Source organism: Oenanthe melanoleuca, chromosome 25 (assembly GCF_029582105.1).
Source record: "Oenanthe melanoleuca isolate GR-GAL-2019-014 chromosome 25, OMel1.0, whole genome shotgun sequence".
NCBI lineage: Eukaryota > Metazoa > Chordata > Aves > Passeriformes > Muscicapidae > Oenanthe > Oenanthe melanoleuca.
Window position 1 is genome coordinate 1,673,934 of NC_079358.1, and position 19,961 is coordinate 1,693,894.

The 19,961-nt window shown below is 59.5% G+C and overlaps 3 protein-coding genes across 3 annotated transcripts; 1 reads left to right on the forward strand and 2 right to left on the reverse strand.

Moving 5' to 3' along the window:
- Positions 1 to 145: 145 nt before the first annotated feature.
- ITGA10 (integrin subunit alpha 10) lies at positions 146 to 10,113 on the reverse strand. Its single transcript, XM_056510918.1, is given in 32 exon segments — positions 146 to 306; positions 502 to 563; positions 566 to 614; positions 899 to 991; positions 1,076 to 1,189; positions 1,284 to 1,367; positions 1,443 to 1,556; positions 1,622 to 1,706; positions 1,792 to 1,875; positions 1,975 to 2,051; positions 2,125 to 2,217; positions 2,605 to 2,746; positions 2,824 to 2,909; positions 2,984 to 3,091; positions 3,193 to 3,335; positions 3,867 to 4,033; positions 4,349 to 4,479; positions 4,580 to 4,783; positions 5,066 to 5,209; positions 5,299 to 5,447; positions 5,689 to 5,833; positions 5,982 to 6,055; positions 6,173 to 6,338; positions 6,423 to 6,573; positions 7,360 to 7,508; positions 7,990 to 8,117; positions 8,187 to 8,301; positions 8,406 to 8,485; positions 8,567 to 8,664; positions 9,114 to 9,175; positions 9,177 to 9,226; positions 9,824 to 10,113. Coding segments are annotated over 32 exon segments (3,576 nt in total). The 5' UTR covers positions 9,984 to 10,113; the 3' UTR covers positions 146 to 237.
- Positions 10,114 to 11,787: 1,674 nt separating this feature from the next.
- On the reverse strand, positions 11,788 to 15,024 carry PEX11B (peroxisomal biogenesis factor 11 beta). The gene is made up of 4 exons (XM_056511010.1): positions 14,560 to 15,024; positions 14,170 to 14,297; positions 13,877 to 14,078; positions 11,788 to 13,378 (listed from the first exon to the last, which is right to left on the reverse strand). The coding sequence occupies exons 1-4, from the start codon at positions 14,856 to 14,858 to the stop codon at positions 13,009 to 13,011; spliced, it is 999 nt and encodes a 332-aa protein (XP_056366985.1). The 5' UTR covers positions 14,859 to 15,024; the 3' UTR covers positions 11,788 to 13,008.
- A 100-nt stretch (positions 15,025 to 15,124) lies between these two features.
- LIX1L (limb and CNS expressed 1 like) lies at positions 15,125 to 19,881 on the forward strand. Its single transcript, XM_056511009.1, has 6 exons — positions 15,125 to 15,444; positions 15,702 to 15,865; positions 16,764 to 16,904; positions 17,517 to 17,612; positions 17,938 to 18,015; positions 18,090 to 19,881. The coding sequence occupies exons 1-6, from the start codon at positions 15,153 to 15,155 to the stop codon at positions 18,330 to 18,332; spliced, it is 1,014 nt and encodes a 337-aa protein (XP_056366984.1). The 5' UTR covers positions 15,125 to 15,152; the 3' UTR covers positions 18,333 to 19,881.
- The last annotated feature ends 80 nt before the right edge of the window (positions 19,882 to 19,961 follow it).

Here is a 19,961-nt window from a genome sequence, read left to right on the forward strand (position 1 = left end):
ATGCAGGACACGGCAGTGGCACAGGCCGGAGCTTTATTGCTGGAGCTGCTCCATTCCAGCTCATTCCCACTTTTCCCTCTTCCAGATGTTCCCCCAGATCCTCCAGCCCCGGTCTCGGGGCTCCAGCATCTCTTGCTCCTCCCTCCACCAGCCCAGGAGTGCCAAGCCCTGGGACGGCCCTGGAATGTGTCCTGAGAGGGATGTCCCGGGATGTCCTCCCGTGGCAGAGCTGCCACCTCAGTGCTCCTCATCCTCATCCACATCCTCATCCTCCTGGGGGGGCTTCCGGTGGGAGAAGAATCCCAGCTGGGGGCAAGAGGGGAAGAGGAGGGATTAGGGGGGTGGAAGTGTCCTCCTCCCTCGGGGGAAAATCATGATCCTCTCAAGGTGACATTGTGACCTTCCCCCAGGGTGATAACACAGCCCTCCCAAGGTGATATCGTGACCCCCCCCCCCAGCTGCATCTCAATCCTCCCCGAGGTGTCATTGGGACTCCCTCACCCTCCAGAGGCCAAGGCTGAGCAGCGCCAGGAGCAGGAGCCCCCCCAGGGCACTGCCCCCCGGATCCACAGTGACACAGGCACTCGCTTCCCCTGGAGCACTTCCAGCACCATCTGCAGGAACACAGGGATGGCGAGAGGAATGAGAATTAGGGGGAGAAAACCAGGAAAAGGGGGAAGGGAAACAGGGAATTTGGGGAGGAAAAATGGGGAGGGGCAAAACAGAGTCTGGAGGGGGAAACTCACCTGGGTGGAAAGAAGGAATTTGGAAAGAAAAGCAAGGATTAGAGGGCAGACAGGGACTGAGCGGTAAAATGGGCATTGAGGGAGAGCAGGGAATTTGGGGAGGGACATAAGGATGAAGAGGTGAAAAGGGAATTGGGGGGAGGAGGTCCTACCTCCCTGCGCTGTGCCCCCTCCTCCAGCACCAACACGTCCCCTGTGACTCCCAACCAGACACTGCTGACTATCCTCACACTCCGGAATTTCACCTGGATACGGGACAAGGGAGAGTGAGCCTTGTGTGTCCCCCCGCCCAGGATCCTCCCTCGTTCCCTCACTCCTCCTTCACTCACTCTGCTGAAGAAGCTGTCGTGGAGGGTGCGCAGGAGCTGGACCGAGACTCCCCCGCCACGCTCCAGCCTCCCCAGGCGGCAGCTCAGCTCCTGGCACCAGGTGTTGGAACAGTCCTGGGGGGCAAAAATTGGCGGGGGGGAGTGGTGGGAATCCGTCCTGAACCCTCCAAATCCACGGGGGGATTGGGATGGGCAAAGCGATCCCTACCAGCCTGTCCACGTGCAGCAGGTCCTCCGGGGGCACTGGGACCACCTGTGTCCCCTCATCGGGGGGTTGCAGCACGCAGGTGGCCTGGGGAGGGAGAGAGGGTGTTCAAGGAGAGGGCACAGGGACCTCCTGAGGCCCCTAAGTGTCCTCAATACTCACATTTTCAGCCAGAACATGGGTGACAGACAGAATGGTGGCCCGATGGTGGCCCAGTGCTGGCAGGGCCATGTGCAGGGTGATGTTCTGGATGGGGTAGCACCCCAAATTCTGCACCTGGACGAGCGCACGATGAGCCAGGGCTCCCCCAGACCCCACTCCCCAGGCTCTCATCATCTCACCTTGACCATGGTGGTGAACTCGGGGCCAGGGCTATGGGTGAAGGTGCCGAGGGGATAAACCTCGTAGCGATGCAGGTTGGTGTTACTGAGGGGGTGCACAAGACGATCACATCCATCATGTGTCCCCCTCCACGACCCCCCCACTCTGCCTCACGTTCCCCCAGCCCCACCTGGACAGGAACAGGTTGGGCTCATAGCGGACAGGCACAGAAAGCTTGACCACGTTGTCCTGTGGTGTCGCCTCGGTGCTGTCACTAGACAGGGGGGACACTTGGGAATATCCCCAGACTCCAGCCATGCCCCTGGAGTGCAGCCCCTCCCCTGAGGGCTCAGCATGCCCCCCACACCCCTACCTGGTGGCCTGGAGTGTGACTTCGGCACGGTTCAGAAGGATGGAGCAGCTGAACTCCAGCTCCAAGGTGAAGGATACCTGGGGGGGCTCAGAGGGGTGTGGTGGGGGTTTGGGGGTTCCAAGGGGCTCATGGGGGTCTCGGGGGTCCTACCTTGGCCTGCGAGCGGAAGACAGGGTACCCTACAGCGCAGCGCCGGCGGTGCCCGCCCAGGGCCGAGCACTCCAACTTCACCGCGCCAGGATCCTGCCGGGGGACACGATGGGCACCGGGACATGGAGCTGGGCTGCTTGGGCACTGGGAGCTGACAGCAACAGACTCCCACAGAGGAGTGCTGGGGAGCCACAGGGGACCATGGAACACGAGCTGGGGACACGATGGACTCCCGGGGCCACATGGAATAGGGACAGAGTGGAGCCCCAGCTCCCTCGCTGGAGAGGTCGGGGACACAACGTACCCCCCTGTCCCACTTGAAATAGGTTTGGGGACTCAATGGATTCCAACCCATCCCACCTGGAATGGTTTGGGACAAGAATGACCTAGAGGTTCTCCAAAGACCTGGGTCTCCATCTTCACCCTGGTGGAAGAGTGTGGAGGGGTTCCTCAGGGATTTGGGCCACCCCCAGGCTGTACCTGGAGCACGAGGCTGGAGAAGTGGAGGTTCCTGGGCAGGTGCAGCCACAGGCTGGCATTGTAGGCATTCTCCTCCCGGTTTTCCAGCTCCACCTCCACCAGCATCCGCCTCCGGCCCTTCCGCAGGATGTGGGGGCTCTGCCTGGAGGCCAGGGGGTCACAGGAGGCTCCTGGGATCCCAGGGACCCCATGAGGACACGGGGGGGACACCAGGGGTACCTGGAGCCCACAATGTCCGTGGTGGCCTTGAGCACCAGGTCGGTGACACACTCGTCGTCATCCCCACAATCCCTGAAAAATGGGATCTGGAAGGAGCCAGAGGTGATCCTGATGTTCAGGGGTGATCCCAGTGTCCAGGAACACCCCTCCCAGTACACACCAGTTTGCGGATGGCGGTGGGAGATGCCTCATCCAGCACCGACCTCGCAGATACATCCAGGGCCCAGGTGAGGCTGAGGCTGAGGGGTCGCAGGTAATCGGAGGTGTCCTGCAGAATCAGGGGATCCCATCAGCCTCATTCCAGTCAGACCCGGGAAGGGAGGGTGGGAAGAGCCCTCCCATGGGGCAGGGAGGAGTCCCGGGGCTGACCAGGACGTGGAAGGGGATGCGGACGCAGCTCTGCCTTCCCAGGGGGAGCTCAATCCGGCGCTGGAGCAGCCGGCGGGCGCCTGAGTCAAAGGCAGCTCGGGAGCCTGGGACCCGCTCCTCCAGGGATGCATTGTACTGGAGACCTGGGGACAGGGAGCAGCTCAGGGACCGGGACACCTGCGGGTCAGGCTGCTCCAGTGGAAGCCCGAGGGGCCTCCAGGGACACGCTGGCTTGCACAGGCGGGTGGCCAGGGAAGGCTCAGAGGCTCCAGGATGTTGTGGCAGGTTCCAGTGGGGTTCTAGGGATATGGGTTGCTCTGTTGATATTCAAGGGACATTGCAGGATGCTCCTGGGAGATTCCAGGGCTACCCTGGGATGCCCCAGGGGTGGTCCAGGATCACCATATGTATGCTTTGGAAAGATTAAGGGAATGCCGATGGGATGCTCCAGGGATATTGCAATCCTCCATCAACACCCTATTGATGATCCAGGGCCCTCAGGATGCTCCAGAGGTGCTCCAGAAATTCTCCAGGACACCCTGGGATGCTCCTGGAATGCTCCAGGTTCTCTAAGGATCCAGCCCTGGGATTCTCTGGGGACAGCCAGGGATGCTTTGGTAGTGCCCTGGGATGCTCCAAGGATGCTCCAAGGACCCTGCACTGCCGTCACTCACCAATATCCATGTCCATGGGGCTCTGTGCGCGCGTCTCGGCACGGAAGCAGATCCGCGCCCGGAGGCAGACGGCGCCGGAGCCGCTGCGCTGGCAGTTCCGCCGTGTGACACTGACAGCCGCTGGCTCCACGGACAGCCATGCGGACACCTGGATGATCCAGCGGGACCTGGGGGACACAGTCACACCTGGGATCTCATCGGGACCATGCTGGGACACGGACACCCAGCCGGCCCTACCCTGGATCCTGTCACAGGGGAAACTGAGGCAGGGAGAGCCCTCGGAGGATCCCGGAAGCATCCCAGGTTCTCACAAGCGGAAACTGAGGCACGGAGTCCCTTTTCCCCTGAATGTGCCCATGACCACATGTCACTGTCCTCGGGATGTCTCTGTTCCCGAGGTGTCTCTGCTTTCCATGCCCGTATTCCCGGGGTATCCCTGTGGCCGGGCTGTCCCGGTCCCAGAACCCCCGGCCCCTACTCACCTCAGCACCACGGCCGCACCCTGCGCCCCCACGGCCACGTCCACCAGCCCGTCCCCATCCATGTCCACCCGTCCGTCCACGCTGATCCCGAAGTACCGGAGGCTCCACCCCAGCGCCGCCGCCTCGATGCGCTGGGAACGAGAGTTGAGGCATCGCCAGCGGCTCGTACAGGGTTGTGCTCACCTCAACCGTGACCCCCAGCCCCTCCCAGCTCTCCCAGCGCAGTCTCACCTGCTTGTACTGGAGCAGGAGGGTTCCCGGGGAGGCGTGGAACACGTAGAGAGCCCCGCGGTGCCCGTCCTCCAGCGGAGCTCCCACCACGACTCCGGCCAGCCCGTCCTGGCTCAGGTTCGGCACCGCGCCCAGGGCGGAGCCGAATCTGGAATCCTGCAGCCTCGGCTCGGGGTGCAGCGACCCCGCGGGGCTCAGGCGGTCCTGGGAGGTGCGGGGGGGCCCTCGGTACCCTCACGGGACAGGCACCCCCCTCAATCCCACTGCGTTCCCCCGATCCCTTCAAATCCCCTCAATTCCTCGCATCCCTCCAATCCCTCCGCATCCCGCTGATCCTCCCAGTGCCCTGCCCTCAGTGCACCCCGATACCCCCTTCCAGTCCAGCTCCCCGCCCCTCTCCCTGCGCCCTCCCCAGCCCCCCAGCCCCTCACCGCCGTACAGCGATCCCCCCGCCCGACACCCCCAAGCCCACACTTGCCCTCTCACCTTTCCCACCCGGTACACATAGACCCTCCCTGCCTCCCTGCTCTGGCCCTCCAGGTAGGTGGGTGCGGCCACCAGCAGCAGGTCACTGTCCCCATCTCCCTCCAGGTCCAGGGTCAAGACCTCGCTGCCGAAGTAGGAGCCGATCTGGGGGTGCGAGGGGCTGTGAGGCTGAGGGACAGTAGGGGGCCCAAACTCCCCCCCCAAGGCCCTCAAGGCCCCCAGCTGCCCCTCACCTGCTCCCCCAGTAGTGCCTGGGTCACTCTCACAGTCCCAGTGGGGTCCAGCCTGAAGAGGACAACTTTGCCCTTGTGCTGGAATCGGGGGGCACCGGCCACCAACAAGCGCTGCCCTCCCAGGAGCTGCAGCGAGGACACAGAGTAACCTGGGAGAGGAAGCAGGGTCAGCAGGACGGACAGTCCCAGGGAGATCTGGTCCCCAGTGTGCTCCTGGGGGCCCTAAACAGCCAGGTTTGGAGCATCCCTGGAGTATGGAGTATCTCCAGGGCACCCCAAATGTACAGGACATGGAGCATCCCTGATTCATCTCAAATCTTGAGGATATGGACTATTCCTGGTTCACCTCACACCCCTTGGGACACGCTCATCCCTTGGGATCCCCCATACCCAGATATGCTGCGTGGTTCTTCAGCTCCAGCGGGAATTCCTCCTGAAACGCTTCCCGGTGTGGAACGATGCGCCCACGCTGCCTCTCCTCCAGCACACCCCCCTCCCAGTCAAAGGCTCCGACCATTCCAAAGAGGATCCCGTCCTGCCAGGATGGGTGGGACACATCAACCCGGGGACACCACAATGCCTCAGTGTCCCCAAGCCCCACCAATGTCACTCTCCCATCCCAGGACGCTCAGCAGGGCTGAGATGGGCCGAGGGTTCTTTTCCACCTTTCCCAGTGGGATCACCTCAAGGCGGTGGATGGAAAAACCAATCTGGGACATCTCCAGCTCGAAGGCACTCTCGTTGTCCCCGTGGGTGCCTGACAGGGGGAGGAAGGAGATTTTGTGCCTCCAGCTGTGCATCCAGCTGGAATTCCCAGCCGTGCTTCCAGCTGGAATTCCCAGCCCTTCCCGGGATCCCAGCCTCAAGCCAGCACCTTCCAGACTGAAGATCCGATCTCCCAGAGCATCCACGATGTCATTCAGGGCAGCCTCATCTGTGACATTGAAGAAATACTTCTCATCGGGGTCACTGGCGATGTACTTGATCTCCCGGATGAAATCCTCAGGATCCTGCTGCCGGCGCAGGTAGTGCCCCAGGACCTGAGGGAGGGACAAGGGTCAGCAGCAGCCCCCCTCTGGGGTTCAGGGAAATGCAGGGATGGGGATGGGTGGGAGGGGCCTCACAGCGATGGCATAGCGGGTGACATTCTGCCGGTCGCACTCCGCCAGCGCCGCTGGCAGCTCGTCCCCGTCGTGGGACTCCCCGTCCGTCACCACCAGCAGCAGCCGCGTGGCCCCTGGGCGCCCGCCTTGCGCTGGGCTGAAGGACTCTGTGCTGTGGGCGTGTGCTTGACTCAATGAGCCCCTGCTCCATCCCCAGCCCTGACCCTGCTCCCATCCCCATCCCGATCCCAACCCCAGCCCTGATCCACATCCCAGTCCCAATCCTAACCCCAATCCCAACCCCAACCTCAGTCCAAATCCTGACTAGATCCTAAGCCAGATAGCAATTTCAATCCAAACCCCAACCTACACCCTAATCCCAATTCTGATCCAAATCCCAGCCACGCTCCCTCTCCCAGTCCCAACCTTGATCTCAATACTGACCCCGATCACATCCCCAATTCCAACTCCATTCCCAGCCCAGCGTGAATTCCCGTTCAGAGCCCACCATGCCTGCCGGATGGCCATGGCCCCCCATTCCCAGCCATGGCCCCCCATTCCCAGCCATGGCCCCCCGTTCCCAGCCCTGCATGAATTCCTGTTCAGAGCCCACCATGCCTGCCGGATGGCCATGGCCCCCCATTCCCAGCCCTGCATGAATTCCTGTTCAGAGCCCACCATGCCTGCCGGATGGCCATGGCCCCCCATTCCCAGCCCTGCTTGAATTCCTGTTCAGAGCCCACCATGCCTGCCGGATGGCCATGGCCCCCCATTCCCAGCCCTGCTTGAATTCCTGTTCAGAGCCCACCATGCCTGCCGGATGGCCATGGCCCTCCATTCCCAGCCATGGCCCCCCATTCCCAGCCCTGCATGAATTCCCGTTCAGAGCCCACCATGCCTGCCGGATGGCCATGGCCCTCCATTCCCAGCCCTGCATGAATTCCTGTTCAGAGCCCACCATGCCTGCCGGATGGCCATGGCTGTCCGTGTCTCCCTCCCCTCCTGACGCGTCAGGTTCCGGGCGGCCTCCAGCAGGCGCTGGGCCGTGGGGTGCTGCCCCAGCGCCCACTCCTGCACAAGCCTCTCTCCATACTGCAGCACCCCCACCTGAAATGGGGACAGTCAGAGCCAGAGGGAGCCCCAAATCCACAGGGACATCCCTCAAACCCCCAGGGAGTCACCAAGTCCACAGGGACCCCTCAAATCCCCAGGGTGCTGCCCTGGCACCTGCTCCTGCACCACCCGCTCCTTGTACAGAAACCCCCTCACCTGAAAGAGGGGGAAACCTGAGCCAGGAACCCCCCAAATCCAAAGGGAGCTCACCCAAATCCCATAGGAACCCCTAATCCCTGGAAAAGAGCACCTTTGGCCCCTCCAAAACCATCTCCACTTGGCATAGTCTGGGGACAATGATGTCACCCCAGGGCAGCATCTCCACAGGGGTGGCATCACCCTGGGAACAATGACATCACGCCAAGGCTGGCATCACCCCAGGGGCAGCAGCATTGGCCTGGAGACAATCATCTTGCCCTGGGGACACCATCCCAGCCTTGAGGACACCTTGGTGGCCAAGGTGCCACGTCCTGACCTGGGTCTGCCCGGGACCGATGAAGAAGCGTCCCAGGATGTTCCCAAGAAATGCCTGCACCTCCTCCCAGGGGTAGATGCTGTTGGAGCCGTCCAGAACCAGGATGATGTCCATGTAGGTAGAACAGCCTGGCAGGGGACACAGTGACACCAGGGTGGCACATCCCAGTATATCCCAGTACATCCCACTCCACTCACGCTGTGCTGTGGGCGCAATGGTCCCCGTGGGCTGGAGCTCCTCATCGAGCTGGACACAGCGGCCGGAGCTGAACACAGAGGTGCCACATTCCTGGGACCAAAGTGGGGCGCACACCTTGGGGGGTGACATGAGGACACAGCAGTGGGTGACATCCACCTCGCTCGCCCCCTCCCCTCCCCTGCCACGCCTCAGTTTCTGTCTGTGGAGGCTTTGCTTACCACAAACCCGCCATCCTCGGAGTCCATCAGCGTCATCCCGAGTCGTCCAGCGCTGCTGCGGAGCCACGGAGCTGCAGCCCCTTGGGGACACGGGGACAGAGGTGGGGTGAGCACCCTGGGACCCCACAGACCCCACGGGTCACAGGCACCCCCCTCCGTACCGAGGTTGGCCTTGGCGCAGGAAGAGTTTTGGAGTCCCGCGCTGCACTTGTAGATGTCACCTTGACCATTCCCATCCCATGGGGCCCCCACCAGCAGCCTGGAGGGACAAGGTGGGACACAGGAGGGACACACAGGGGACACAAGCCCCACTCCAACCCAGCCGCCACGTTTTTGGAGGCACCGTGCCAGGCTCTGCCTCCCACACTGCGGCACCGAGGCCGCTTCCGTCCGTCTGTCCGGCTGGCCGTCTGGCCACAGCCTCCTGCTGCTCCAGCCCTTGCCCTCCTGTGCTCCCCCCTTCCCAACCTCAATCTCCCCCTCCCTGGCTTAGTTTCTCTTTCCCAAACTCACTTCCCCCGCTTCCCACCTCAGTTTTGGCTTCCCACCTTAATTTCCCCCTCCCTTCTCCTCTTTTCTGACTCAGTTTCCCCCACCCACCCTCAGTTTCCCTCTTCCCTTCCTCAGCTGCCCCTTTCCCACCTCGCTGCCCCCCTTCCTGTTTTCCCTTTCGTGCCTCAGTTTCCCCCTTCGCCCCCGATCACTCACCACTTGTCCCCATCGCCCCCGCCCTGCAGCACCCGGTACCCGAACTGGGACTCGGGGGGGCCCCTGGAAGCGCCGCCAGTGCCGCACGTCGATGTTGAACCCCTCGCAGAGCCCTGGGGAGGTGACGGAGGGTCCTGAGATGGGGAGGGCACCCCGCACCTATCCGGGCACCGCGGTGGGGAGGAGAAAACTGCGGGGAACCGGGGGGGCACCCCACGGAGAACTCCTGCTCCCCAAACACATCCTCGCCACCCAAATTAAGTCCCCCCCGCCCGAAGCCCCGCGCTGCCCAGCGCTGCCCATGTGCCTCAGTTTCCCTCGCGGCGGGAGGTGAACCCCGAGGGGAGGGGGGTGGAAATGCCCCCCTTTTTTTGTCTTATTAAAAAAAAACAAAAAAAAATCCATTAAAGCCGGATTTTAGTTCCTCTTACGGGTTCCCTTTCCCACCCTCACCCCGCCCCAAATCCAAGGAGATGTAAGCGCCTTCTCCCTCCAAAAAAGCTCCAAATTATATTGGGCGGGGGCAATGACCAAACCCGGCCTGTTTTATCTAAAACCCTTCCCCAGACATTCAGAGGGACCCCTGCGCACCCCACGCGCGGCTGCGCTGGGATCGATGAGCACCCGGCTCCGCACCCTCCCTCCTCCAGCAGCCCCAAAACCCCCCGGAATTGCCCAAAACCAGGGGACTGGCGGCGGGGGGGTTTTACCTGGGAGCAGGAGCAGCGCCAGGAGCACCCCCCGGCTGCCCACACCCCACATCGCCGTGCTGCAGCTCAAAGGTGACTCTTGCTCCAGCCGGAGCAAAATCCCGGTTTTTTTTCCCTTTTTCTTTCCTCTTTTTTCAGTATATTTTCCCTCCTCCTTCATCTTCAATTGGCTGCTAAAAATAAATGTGGTTTTGGAGGGAGGGGGGCAAAGAGTTCGGGAAAAAAAACAGGCGAAGTGGTACAAACCCAGGAAAAAGGGGATAGGGAAGAAGGGAGGAGGTGGGCGCAGGATTTTGTGGGGAATGCGGGGCGCCTGGGGGCACTGGAAGGGGATTTTCCCACTTTTTCTGTAAAAATGGGAAAAGTCTGCATCTCCTCCAAGGACCGAACCACACAGAGGTGGCAGTGACACCTGGATCTTCCCCGTGGGGACCGTCAGGAAGGGGAGGGGGTTGGAATAAGGGGAGTTGGGGATGCCCCGCTGGGGTCTGGGTGGGGTTTGGTTTGGGCTTGGGCGGATTTTGTGTGGATTTAGGTGGATTTCGGGTTGCCACGTCCTCCGGGTGACACTGCCATCTCCCGGACTGAGCTTTTGAGTGGGTTCGGGGATAAAAAAAAAAAAAAAAAAAAAAAAAAAATTCAAACTCTGCGATTCAGGACAGAGGGAAACTTGTGCTGCCAGCGGCTGTGGGACGGGCTGGAATTTTCGGGGAAGAAAAACAAGGAATGAGGAGAAAAACAGACAAACAGCAACTGTGCAGTTCCAGCTGCGGCACAGACAGCCCCGCCCAGGTGGGGCCCCGCCAGCACAGGTAGGGCCCCCCCGGGTCACAGGGGAAACTGAGGCACAGCGGGAGGCTCCTCACACTCCAGACTCTTTCTCCTTCCCAATGCCCAAATGTCAATGGAAAATCCACCCCCCCTCCTAAATTCCTCTGCCCACCTCACACCCCCCACCCCCCAAAACCTCCCCGGGACAGTCCCTGGGGTGCAGGAAGTTGGTCCAGACTCGGGGCAGGAACAGCAGTGCCAGAGAGACGGGATGGGAATGGGATGGGACAGGAAAGGGACTGGGGATCCCCTCCGCCCACCCTTTGACCCCAGGAAAAGCAGGGATGTTCCCTCCCCAGTTCCAAGGGTTCTACAAAATCCTCTGAAACCACGGAGGGTCCCAGCCCAGTGTCCCCAGTTAAACCCAGTACTCCCAGCCCATCCCAGCGCCCCCAGTGCAGCATTCCCCCACCCGGAATAGGGCAGCCTTGGATGCGTGGACAGATGGGAAATGGGGGCTGCAGGAAGGGCCCTGGGGCTGCTCAGCTGGGTCCGAGCCAGCAGTGCCCTGGCAGCCAGGAGGGACACGGCTGCCTCGGGGCCACTGGGCAGGGGCTGAGAGGGGATTGACCCTCTCTGCTCCGGGCTGGAGCAGCCTCACCCCCAATCCTGGGGGCAGGTTCAGGCACCACGACATAAAAAAGACATCAAATCCCTGGACAGTATCCAAAGGAAGGACGCAGGGATGGGGAAGTGTCTGGATGGGCCACACAAAGAGCAGCTGAGGGCACTTGGGTTTGTTCAGCCTGGAGGACACCTCGGGAACCTGCAGCTCTGATCTCTGCCCCCTGTGACCAGGGACAGGATCCAGGGAATGGCTGCAGTGTGCCAGGGGAGGTTCAGGTGGGAATCAGAAAAAGGTTCTTCCCCCAGAGGGTGGCTGGGCACTGAACAGGCTCCCCAGGGAATGGGCATGGCCTCAAGGGCTCCAGGAGCGCTTGGGCAGTGCTCTCAGGCACAGGGTGGGATTGTTGTGGTGTCTGTGCAGGGCCAGGAGCTGGACTCCCTTCTAGCTCGGGATATTCTGTGACTGGGAGATTCCCAGCCCATTCCAGCGCTCTCAGCCCAGCATTCCAGCCCACGCCAGTGCTCTGCATTTCCCAAGATCCCAGGACACGAGGACTGCAGGTCGCTGCACTTTAATAATTTAATTAATTAATTAATTAATTACATTGACATTGTGGGATCCCCTGGAGCCCTTCCCACCCATCCCAATTCCCACTAGGATATACACTGTTCCAAAGCCTTCCATGCCTAGTTTTCCCAGGAAAAAGCTTTTGGCACAGCCCAGATGGGCCCAGGAGTGGGTGGTGTTTCAGTATGGAGCTCCCAAAAAACCTTCAAGAAGATATTCCTGCTTTCCCAGGGACAGATCCAAGGGCAATCTACCTCTGGAATTAAATAATTCCCAGCTCCCAGCGTGTCCCTTGGTCCAGGGCTTAGTAATAGACATCAGACCTGGGTTGGGACCACACGCGGAATACAGTGTAACAGAATCCAGGGAAAAAGGGAACACAGTGAGGCATTAGCACCAGGAACACCAGGTGCAAGGAATCCCAGCAGAGAACCAGCCACACTGATTTCTCCCAAAAAACACCACTGAGCAGGGTACCTGGGAAGGGAAGTGCAGCCGAGGTGGATCTCTGCAGCTCTGGGCAGAAAAAGGGAGCTGGATGTGCTGGATGTGCTGGGAAGCACAGGAACAGGAGTCCACTCACACAGGAGTCCCCTCTGTGCTCTCCAGCAGAGGGAAATTCACTGGGGAATGCTAGGAGTGATCCAAGCCTGGTGCAGCTTGCTCTGGCCACTTCCTTCCCCTGGGCTTTCGTGGAAGCTTCAGGAGGGCAAATTGCTGCCTGAATTTCCCCCCAAAGCCACGGATTTATCCCTGACACCCATTCTTCCCACTCCCCTCTCCCTGCAGTCAGACTTCTTACAAGGCAGGAAAACTGTCTGAACAATTTGGGGCTGGATACAGTATCTGGCACCAGGATCATTCCAACCCCATGGCTTCACCCCCCCAAAAAAAAAAAAAAAAACATGAGAAGACCCCGGCAATCCACATTTTCCAGCCCCAATTATTCCCCATTAGTTGGTTCCATGTTAGAGGTGCTTCCTGGACAGAAAGAGGGAATGTTGAACCTCTAAAACTGCTGGAAAAGTCAATGGGAAGAAACGCATTTTGGGTGCTGATGCCCCTGTGGGATCCAACACTGTATCCAGTGCTGGGACCTTGTGGCTCCAAGGAGTCAGGAATGATGGGAATGGAATGAGCCAGTCATCTCCAGAGGTGTCACAGCTCCTGGGATAAGCCCCCAGGATTCCCAAACATCCCAAGGGCGCCCCTGGGATAACTATGGCTTCAGTTTGAGCCAGGGGTGGAGGATGGTGAGGATGGAGAGCACGGAGGAGGTGAGGCCACAGAACCCCACGATTCCTGGGCTGCTCCGGCACAGTCCCAGCCGTTCCAGCGGGATCACCAGGTCGCAGGCATTCCGCAGCAGGTCCAGCAGGAGTGGGGGGTTGTCCCGGAGCACCTGGAGCAGGAGCTGCAGCTGGAGCTGCAGCTGGAGCCGGAGACGCTGGATCCTGCCATCAGCCTGCAGCTGAGGCCTGTTCTCCGGGCTCTTCCCACGCTTTCTGGCCGCCTCCGCGCGCTCCAGCAGCACCCGGACCTCGTAGGCATCCCGGCTCAGGTTCACCACCAGAGCAAACAGGTAATACCTGGGAAAACAGGGAGAGTGATGGGAGAGTGGGGAACAGGGGCAGCAGAAGCCTCTACTGCCGACAGTCACAAAAATGCCTGGGGGAATGGAAAAGTTCTGTTCAGCTGGCAGGAACCTGCTCTCCCATGGGGATTCCGTTCCCTGCCCTCACTCAGGAATTCCATTGCCCAGTCTCCCTATTCCCTGACCTCCTTTGGAAATTCACCACTTGCTCTCCCTAGATGAATGTCAGTCCCTGTCTTCTCTTGGGCAGCTCATTGCCTACCCTCCTTCAGTAATTCCACTCCGTGTCCTCTCTTGGGAATTCCATTTCTTATTCTCCCCAGGGGAGTGCCATTCTCTGCTCTCCCTCAGGAATCATCCTACGCCCTGCTCTCCCTCGACAATCTGATGTCCCTACGCCGCTCACCCTCAACAGGTCAACAGACCTGAGGAGGCTTTTCCAGTCTTCCTTCCATGAATGCCCCATCAAATCCAGACACCTCTCCTCACTCACCTGAAGGACCTCTGGCTCCACTTGTCCATGGCAAGGCCAGGCAGGATCCCGGTTTTCCCGGCCCACAAGACGTTGTCACAGGCCAGGAAGAGGGCACGGTTCAGGTGGGACAGGGTGAGGCAGAAGCGCAGGACAGGGTCAGGGAGATGCAGCGAGCGCTGGGCCCCTGCCAGGGCCTCGGCCGAGCCCCCCAAGCGCAGCACTGAAGGAGGGACACAAGGGGGTCACCGGGGGTCTGCGGATCCCAACAGCCGCCCCTTCCCCTCCCAAAACCGCCCAGAACCCCCACTCACGCTTGCGGCCCAGGCTCAGATGAGCCTCCAGGTGCTGGAGGCGGCTCAGGGTCCCGGCGCTGCCCCCGGAGCCGTTCCCGGCGCGGCTCAGCGCGGCCCCAGCCAAGGCACAGGCGTACTGGGCGGCCCTGTGGACAACGAGGGAGTCAGGGGGGCACGGGGCACCGGGGTGCCGATCTCCAAGGCATCCGTGACGGCCCGCCCGGCACCCTGGGGTTTTGGGATCGCCGTGATCCCCCTCCTCGGCTTCCGAGGCCTCCGTGACCGACCTCCCTCCCCGGGCTCTCCGTAATCCCCATTGCTCCCGTGACCGCCCCCTCCGGACCCACACGACACCCTCGCCCTGGGCCCCCCGTGACTGCCCGCTGGGGCCGTGAGCCGAGGCTGCACCTGAGGAGGCGCTCCCGGGCCTGGCTCTGGGCGCTGAAGCGCACCCAGGCCTCCATGGCGGGGCGCGCTCCCGAACGCGGCCCCGCTCCGGGCCCGGCCCGCGTCACTTCCGGCAGCGCCGCGGCTCGATCCCATTGGCTGCGCGCGGATCCGCTCGCTCCTACCAAAACAGAGGCCGTGAGTGGGCGGCAGCCGCAATCCCCGCCTTCAAATCTGTGCCCAAGAGCTTGATTGGTTTCTTTTGCCATTAATTGCTTCTCCTGGGCAATAAGAGTGTGGCTGTCATCCCGTACCGCCATCTCTGCTGTTTTGTCCTTCCCGTATTTTGATTCGTTTTTTTCCCGGTCAATGTCACAAATCCCGTAGCGCGACTGGACAGCGGCCCCCTAATCCCGCCTACTTTCCGCCCCACGACCACCCGCCGCTATTTGAGTTAATGGGGAGTCGTGCTCCGCCCAGCGCCCCGCGCACCGAGCTGTGATTGGCCTGCCGATGCTTTCCCCGCCTCCCCATCGCTGTCTGGCGCTTCTATTGGGCCGCTGGGCGCGGAGCGGCGGTGATTGACAGTGCAGCGCCGGGGAGGGAGCGCGGCTATGGAGGCGGTGCGGGCGCAGCGGCTGCAGCCCGGGGTGGGCGGCGGGACCCGCGGGACCCGGCCCGGCCTCACCGGGGCCCCCGCAGGGCTCGGACCGGCACCGGGAACGGGCTCGGCGCTGGGGCCGGGGCTGGGGCTGCCGCCGCCGCCGCCGCCGCTGGGCCTGCAGGGCCCCCCCGCGCCCCCCGGGCCGGGGGCCGGGGCCGTGCCGGGGCCGCCCGCGGTGCTGCGAGAGGCGGTGGAGGCCGTGGTGCGGAGCTTCGCCAAGCACACGCAGGGCTACGGCCGCGGTGAGCGGGACCGGGAGGAACCGGGGATGCGGACGGACCGGAGGCAGGGGGGTCCATTTTCCCTTACTCACATTTTTCACTTTTCCTTATTTCCGTGTCCCTTCTCCTTATTTTCGTGCCCCATTTCCTTCCTTCCTCACCCCCTCCTCCTTCCCCCCTGCCCCTTTTCCTTCTCTCCGTGCCCCATTTCCACCCCGCCGTGCCCGTCCCGGCTCTCCCCGGCTTTTCTCGCGGCCGATCCCGGCTGTGCCCGGCAGTGAACGTGGTGGAGGCGCTGCAGGAGTTCTGGCAGATGAAGCAGTCCCGCGGGGCCGAGCTGCGCAACGGCGCCCTGGTGCTGTACGAGATGGTGCCGGCCGCCAGCCCCCCGTACGTCTGCTATGTCACCCTGCCCGGGGGCAGCTGCTTCGGCAGCTTCCAGGTACGGTCCCGACCCCCGCAGTGCCTCGCCCGGACCCCACCCAATCGTCTCCCAAATATCTCCTCTCTGCTTGGGGGTTCTCCTGCCGATTCCCCTGCGTCTGCCTCTAAAATCGCTTTAGTTCCAAGGAGATTTGATTGCAAGTTGCTCCTAGCCTGTAAAGCCCCACCAGATTCCAATCCGGGAAGATTTGTCTGTGGATTGTGTTTTTTTGGTGTCCTTTATTCTCTGTCCTGGTCGCTTGCACCTTAGTGCTGAGGTAGGAGATGGGATATCAGGGAAAACTGTTGGATTGGCTGGATCTGATCTTCCTTCTCCTTCCCAGGATTTAATGGTTCATTTTCCTTCCCAGGACTAGGCAGAGGTTTAAACTGACTGAGGAATATTCCTCTGCTGGGGGTCAGGATTTGTCCCGTTTGTCCCTCTTCTCCAGATGCCAAGACTCTGGAAATCAAATCAGAGTGTTGGATCATGGAGTCCTGGAATGGCTTGGGTTGGAGGGGACCTTAAACACCATCCAATTCCAACCCTGTGCTGTGGGCAGGGAGCATCCCAGTGGAGGAATCCTTCACACCTCCTGACCCAAAATCCCTCCCCAAAGAGATTAAAGTCCCAATGTCCCATCAAGTCCTGGCTGTGTTCCAGATTCTTTCCCAGCCTTCGTCTTGGTTGGGAAAATGGACCCAAAGGAAACAATTCCAGCAGCCACAGGGTCATCCCATACCAAAATCCTGATCTTTGGGGAAATTTGGGAACAGTTTGGGTTTGAGGTGATTAATTAATTGACAATGCAACGGGAGGTTCTGGGAGCATGATTTCCTAATTCCACCTGCACTCCCGGTGCTCCGGGGGGTGTTGGGATCCCGGGAATGTCCCGACTGTGGCTGTGTGTCCCCAGTTCTGCCCCACGAAGGCCGAGGCGCGTCGGAGCGCGGCCAAGATCGCGCTGATGAATTCCGTGTTCAACGAGCACCCCTCCCGCCGCATCACCGACGACTTCATCGAGAAGAGCGTCTCCGAGGCCCTGGCGTCCTTCAACGTGAGGATGGGGGTGGAAAGTCCTGGGAAAAACCTCAAAGATTACAATTCCTTGGTGGGAGGGTTTGATGGAGTATCAGGATTATAAGTACTGGTTAATCCCCGTTCTTCTGCTCTTTGTGCTGCACTCAGGGTGAGATAACAAGGCTGATACGTAGATTTTCCTGGCTGTTCCATGACAGGGTTGTCACACCCACTTCTTTTTCTTAAAGATTTTCCAAGAATTTTAGTTTCTATCAGTGGGAGCTTTGCATTCTGCCTTTCCTGCTCTGATTATCTCAGAGGGAATTCTTACCATGTGGCCCATGGTGCTCTGTGGTCTCCAGGGTGTTGTGAAAGCCTTGGAATCAGCGCAGGAAAAATCCTGTTCCCAGGGGATTCATTGCTCCAGGGGAGCCAAATTTATCCAGGTGCTGTCCCAAATTTGTCCAGGGAGTGCCAGAGTGGCCCGTGCCATGAGGTCGAGGCTGGGCTACCTGGAGCAGAGTGTGACAGCTCAGCCTGTGCTGGCATCAGGCATTCCTGAATCCCACTGGGAGTTCTGGGAGTGGGGATAGTGCAGCAGGAGCAGATCCTGTGGGAATAGCAGCTCCTGTCTGGAATGTCTCTGCAGGGCAATCGAGAAGAGGCAGATAATCCAAACACTGGGATCGGGGCCTTCCGCTTCATGCTGGAGTCCAACAAGGGAAAATCCATGCTGGAGTTCCAGGTACTGTTTCCAGTTTTTGCAGATGCTGTTCCTAATCTACCCAGGTCCCATTTGTGATTTGACTAAGGGATATTTGGGTTGATGGCCCAGCTGCATTTTCAGTCTGTCTCCATTGTGGTCCAGATTAATCAGAGAATTCTGCCCCATTGTCTTGGTGCTTTGGCTGAATCCCTGTCCAGGGAAGCTGCCCCATCTCTGGAAGTACTCCAGGCCAAGTTAGAAGTGGCTCAGAGGTGGCAGGCGGGTGTGCAGTGTCCCCCCCAGGGCTCTAGGTGATTCACAAGGTCCCTTCTGCTCTCATGCTGCCTCCTCCTTGCCACGCCAGGAGCTGATGACGGTTTTCCAGCTGCTGCACTGGAACGGGAGCCTGAAGGCCATGCGGGAGCGGCAGTGCTCGCGCCAGGTGAGTCCGGGGCCGCTCGGGGCCGCCTCCCTCCCGCCGCTGCTTCCCCTGCTGAGCTTCCCCCGCTCCCCCAGGAGGTGCTGGCTCACTACTCGCACCGAGCCCTGGACGATGACATCCGGAGCCAGATGGCGCTGGACTGGGTGAACCGGGAGCAGAGCGTTCCGGGCGCCCTGTCCCGCGAGCTGGCGGCCACGGAGCGCGAGCTGGACGAGGCCCGGCTGGCCGGGAAGGAGCTGCGCTTCCACAAGGAGAAGAAGGACATCCTGCTGCTGGCGGCCGGCCAGCTGGGCTCGGCGCACTCCTCCGGCTGCTGAGCCCCGGGATCCCGCCTCGGGATCCTTCTGGTGCTCCCAACACCCTTTCCAGAGTCCTGGCCCGTTTGCACATTTGGAAGAAATTTAGGGAAAAAGCTCCTGAATGGATCCTGGTTTATAGAGCTGCTCCTCAGTCTCCTCATTCCCTAGAGAATTTCTTGTTCCTTGAGAACCTCTTATTTGCTAGGGAACTTTTATTACCTGGGAAATTCCTCCTTCCTATGGATTTTTTTCTGTCCCTTATTTTCGGTGTTCTAATCCCAGGTTTTTTCCTCTCTGCACTCCCATCAATACTGGAGCAGGTGGGATTCCATGGAATCCAGTGTTTCCTCTGGAAAAGCCCGTTGGATCCAATGCCTGGTGCCCCCTCCCTCCTGTAGTAGAAAGGGATCAATTAAACCTCCTCGATGAGCTCCTTAATTAAATCTGAATGGATGCCAATGCATGCAGTGTCCAAAGGGGTTGAAAACTGCAGTTTGGAATTAAATCTGGGATAAGCCTGCAGCATTCCAGTCCCAAGCACTGCAGGATCTGCAGTTCCCCTGGAATTGCCCCGTCTGTAGCTAAACATCAGCATTGGCCTTGTCGTGGAAGGTTGGAAAAGCCTTGGAGAGTTTGAGAATGAAGGAGGGATTTGCACTAATTGTTCCCTATCTCTTATATCCCTATCCATATGGAATTTAGACTATATTTAGCTTTAGAAACCCCTTTTATGACAAAATGGTTCAAACAGCTCCAAGTTCACCCAAGAAAATACCCGTTTATCCATGGAAATTTCCATTTTACTCCCCTTTTCCCCAGCAGGCTGGAAATACAAACTGATTTCCAAGCCAGAATTCCTTTTTCACCCCAGCTTAGAGCTTTTGCCACTTCTTATCCCCTTAAACCCTTAGGATTCCATTATTCTCACCCCCTTTCTTCCCTCTGCTTGACCACAGGATATTCCAGCAATAATCAGTGTTTTAGGATAAAATTGGAGCAATTCCATTATCTGTAGGTACCCCATTTTTATATCCGCATCCTAACAAGCCTATTTTGGGGGTTTAAATATTTTTTATACTTTCTATAAACACTATTAACTTTTGATGTCGCTGGAAATGGGATTTAAAAGGGATGGGGGATTGTGGGGTGTCACTTTACTGAAATGTTAGAAAAATTTGATTTAGGAATAACATGGAGTTAATCCCGCAATTTATTCCCCTGATTCCGCACATAAGGGAATCCCTGAAGTTCCTCCCAGCACTTCCAGCAGCTTCTTTATGCTCCACATAAACAGATCCGGGAGGATTTTGGGAGTTCCATCGCTGTGGAGGAAAATTTAAAAAAAAAAAAAAAAAATTAAAAAAAAGGGAAGAAACCGAGAATTCCATAGCTTTTGGAATTGAGGAGCCAGTTTGGAGGCTCCGGATTTCCGTGGAAGGTGTAAAATTAACAAGTTTTCTCAGTATGGAGAAACTTGTGCTCCTTGTCGAGGCAGTGGAATTACGGGAATCTGGCGGGATAAACACTGCAGTGGATTTTATACAATAAACCCAGCGATTTTGATTAACTTTGGGGCTCTAGCTCGTTTTTTGGGGCGGCGGCAAGACGGCGTGACCTCCTCAGCATGGCGGAGCGGGCTGTCCCGCC

Bases quoted from the DNA above. Each gene is read 5' to 3' on its own strand.
- PEX11B (XM_056511010.1), bottom strand. From the start codon at position 14,858: ATGGCGGTACGGGATGACAGCCACACTCTTATTGCCCAGGAGAAGCAA. The intron at 14,298-14,559 runs GTGCAGCCTCGG...CGTTGTCCACAG, and splicing joins GCCCGGGAGCGCCTCCTCAG to GGCCGCCCAGTACGCCTGTG. The intron at 13,379-13,876 runs GTGAGTGAGGAG...CTGTTTTCCCAG, and splicing joins TGGAGCCAGAGGTCCTTCAG to GTATTACCTGTTTGCTCTGG.
- LIX1L (XM_056511009.1), top strand. From the start codon at position 15,153: ATGGAGGCGGTGCGGGCGCAGCGGCTGCAGCCCGGGGTGGGCGGCGGG. The intron at 16,905-17,516 runs GTGAGGATGGGG...ATGTCTCTGCAG, and splicing joins AGGCCCTGGCGTCCTTCAAC to GGCAATCGAGAAGAGGCAGA. The intron at 18,016-18,089 runs GTGAGTCCGGGG...CCGCTCCCCCAG, and splicing joins AGCGGCAGTGCTCGCGCCAG to GAGGTGCTGGCTCACTACTC.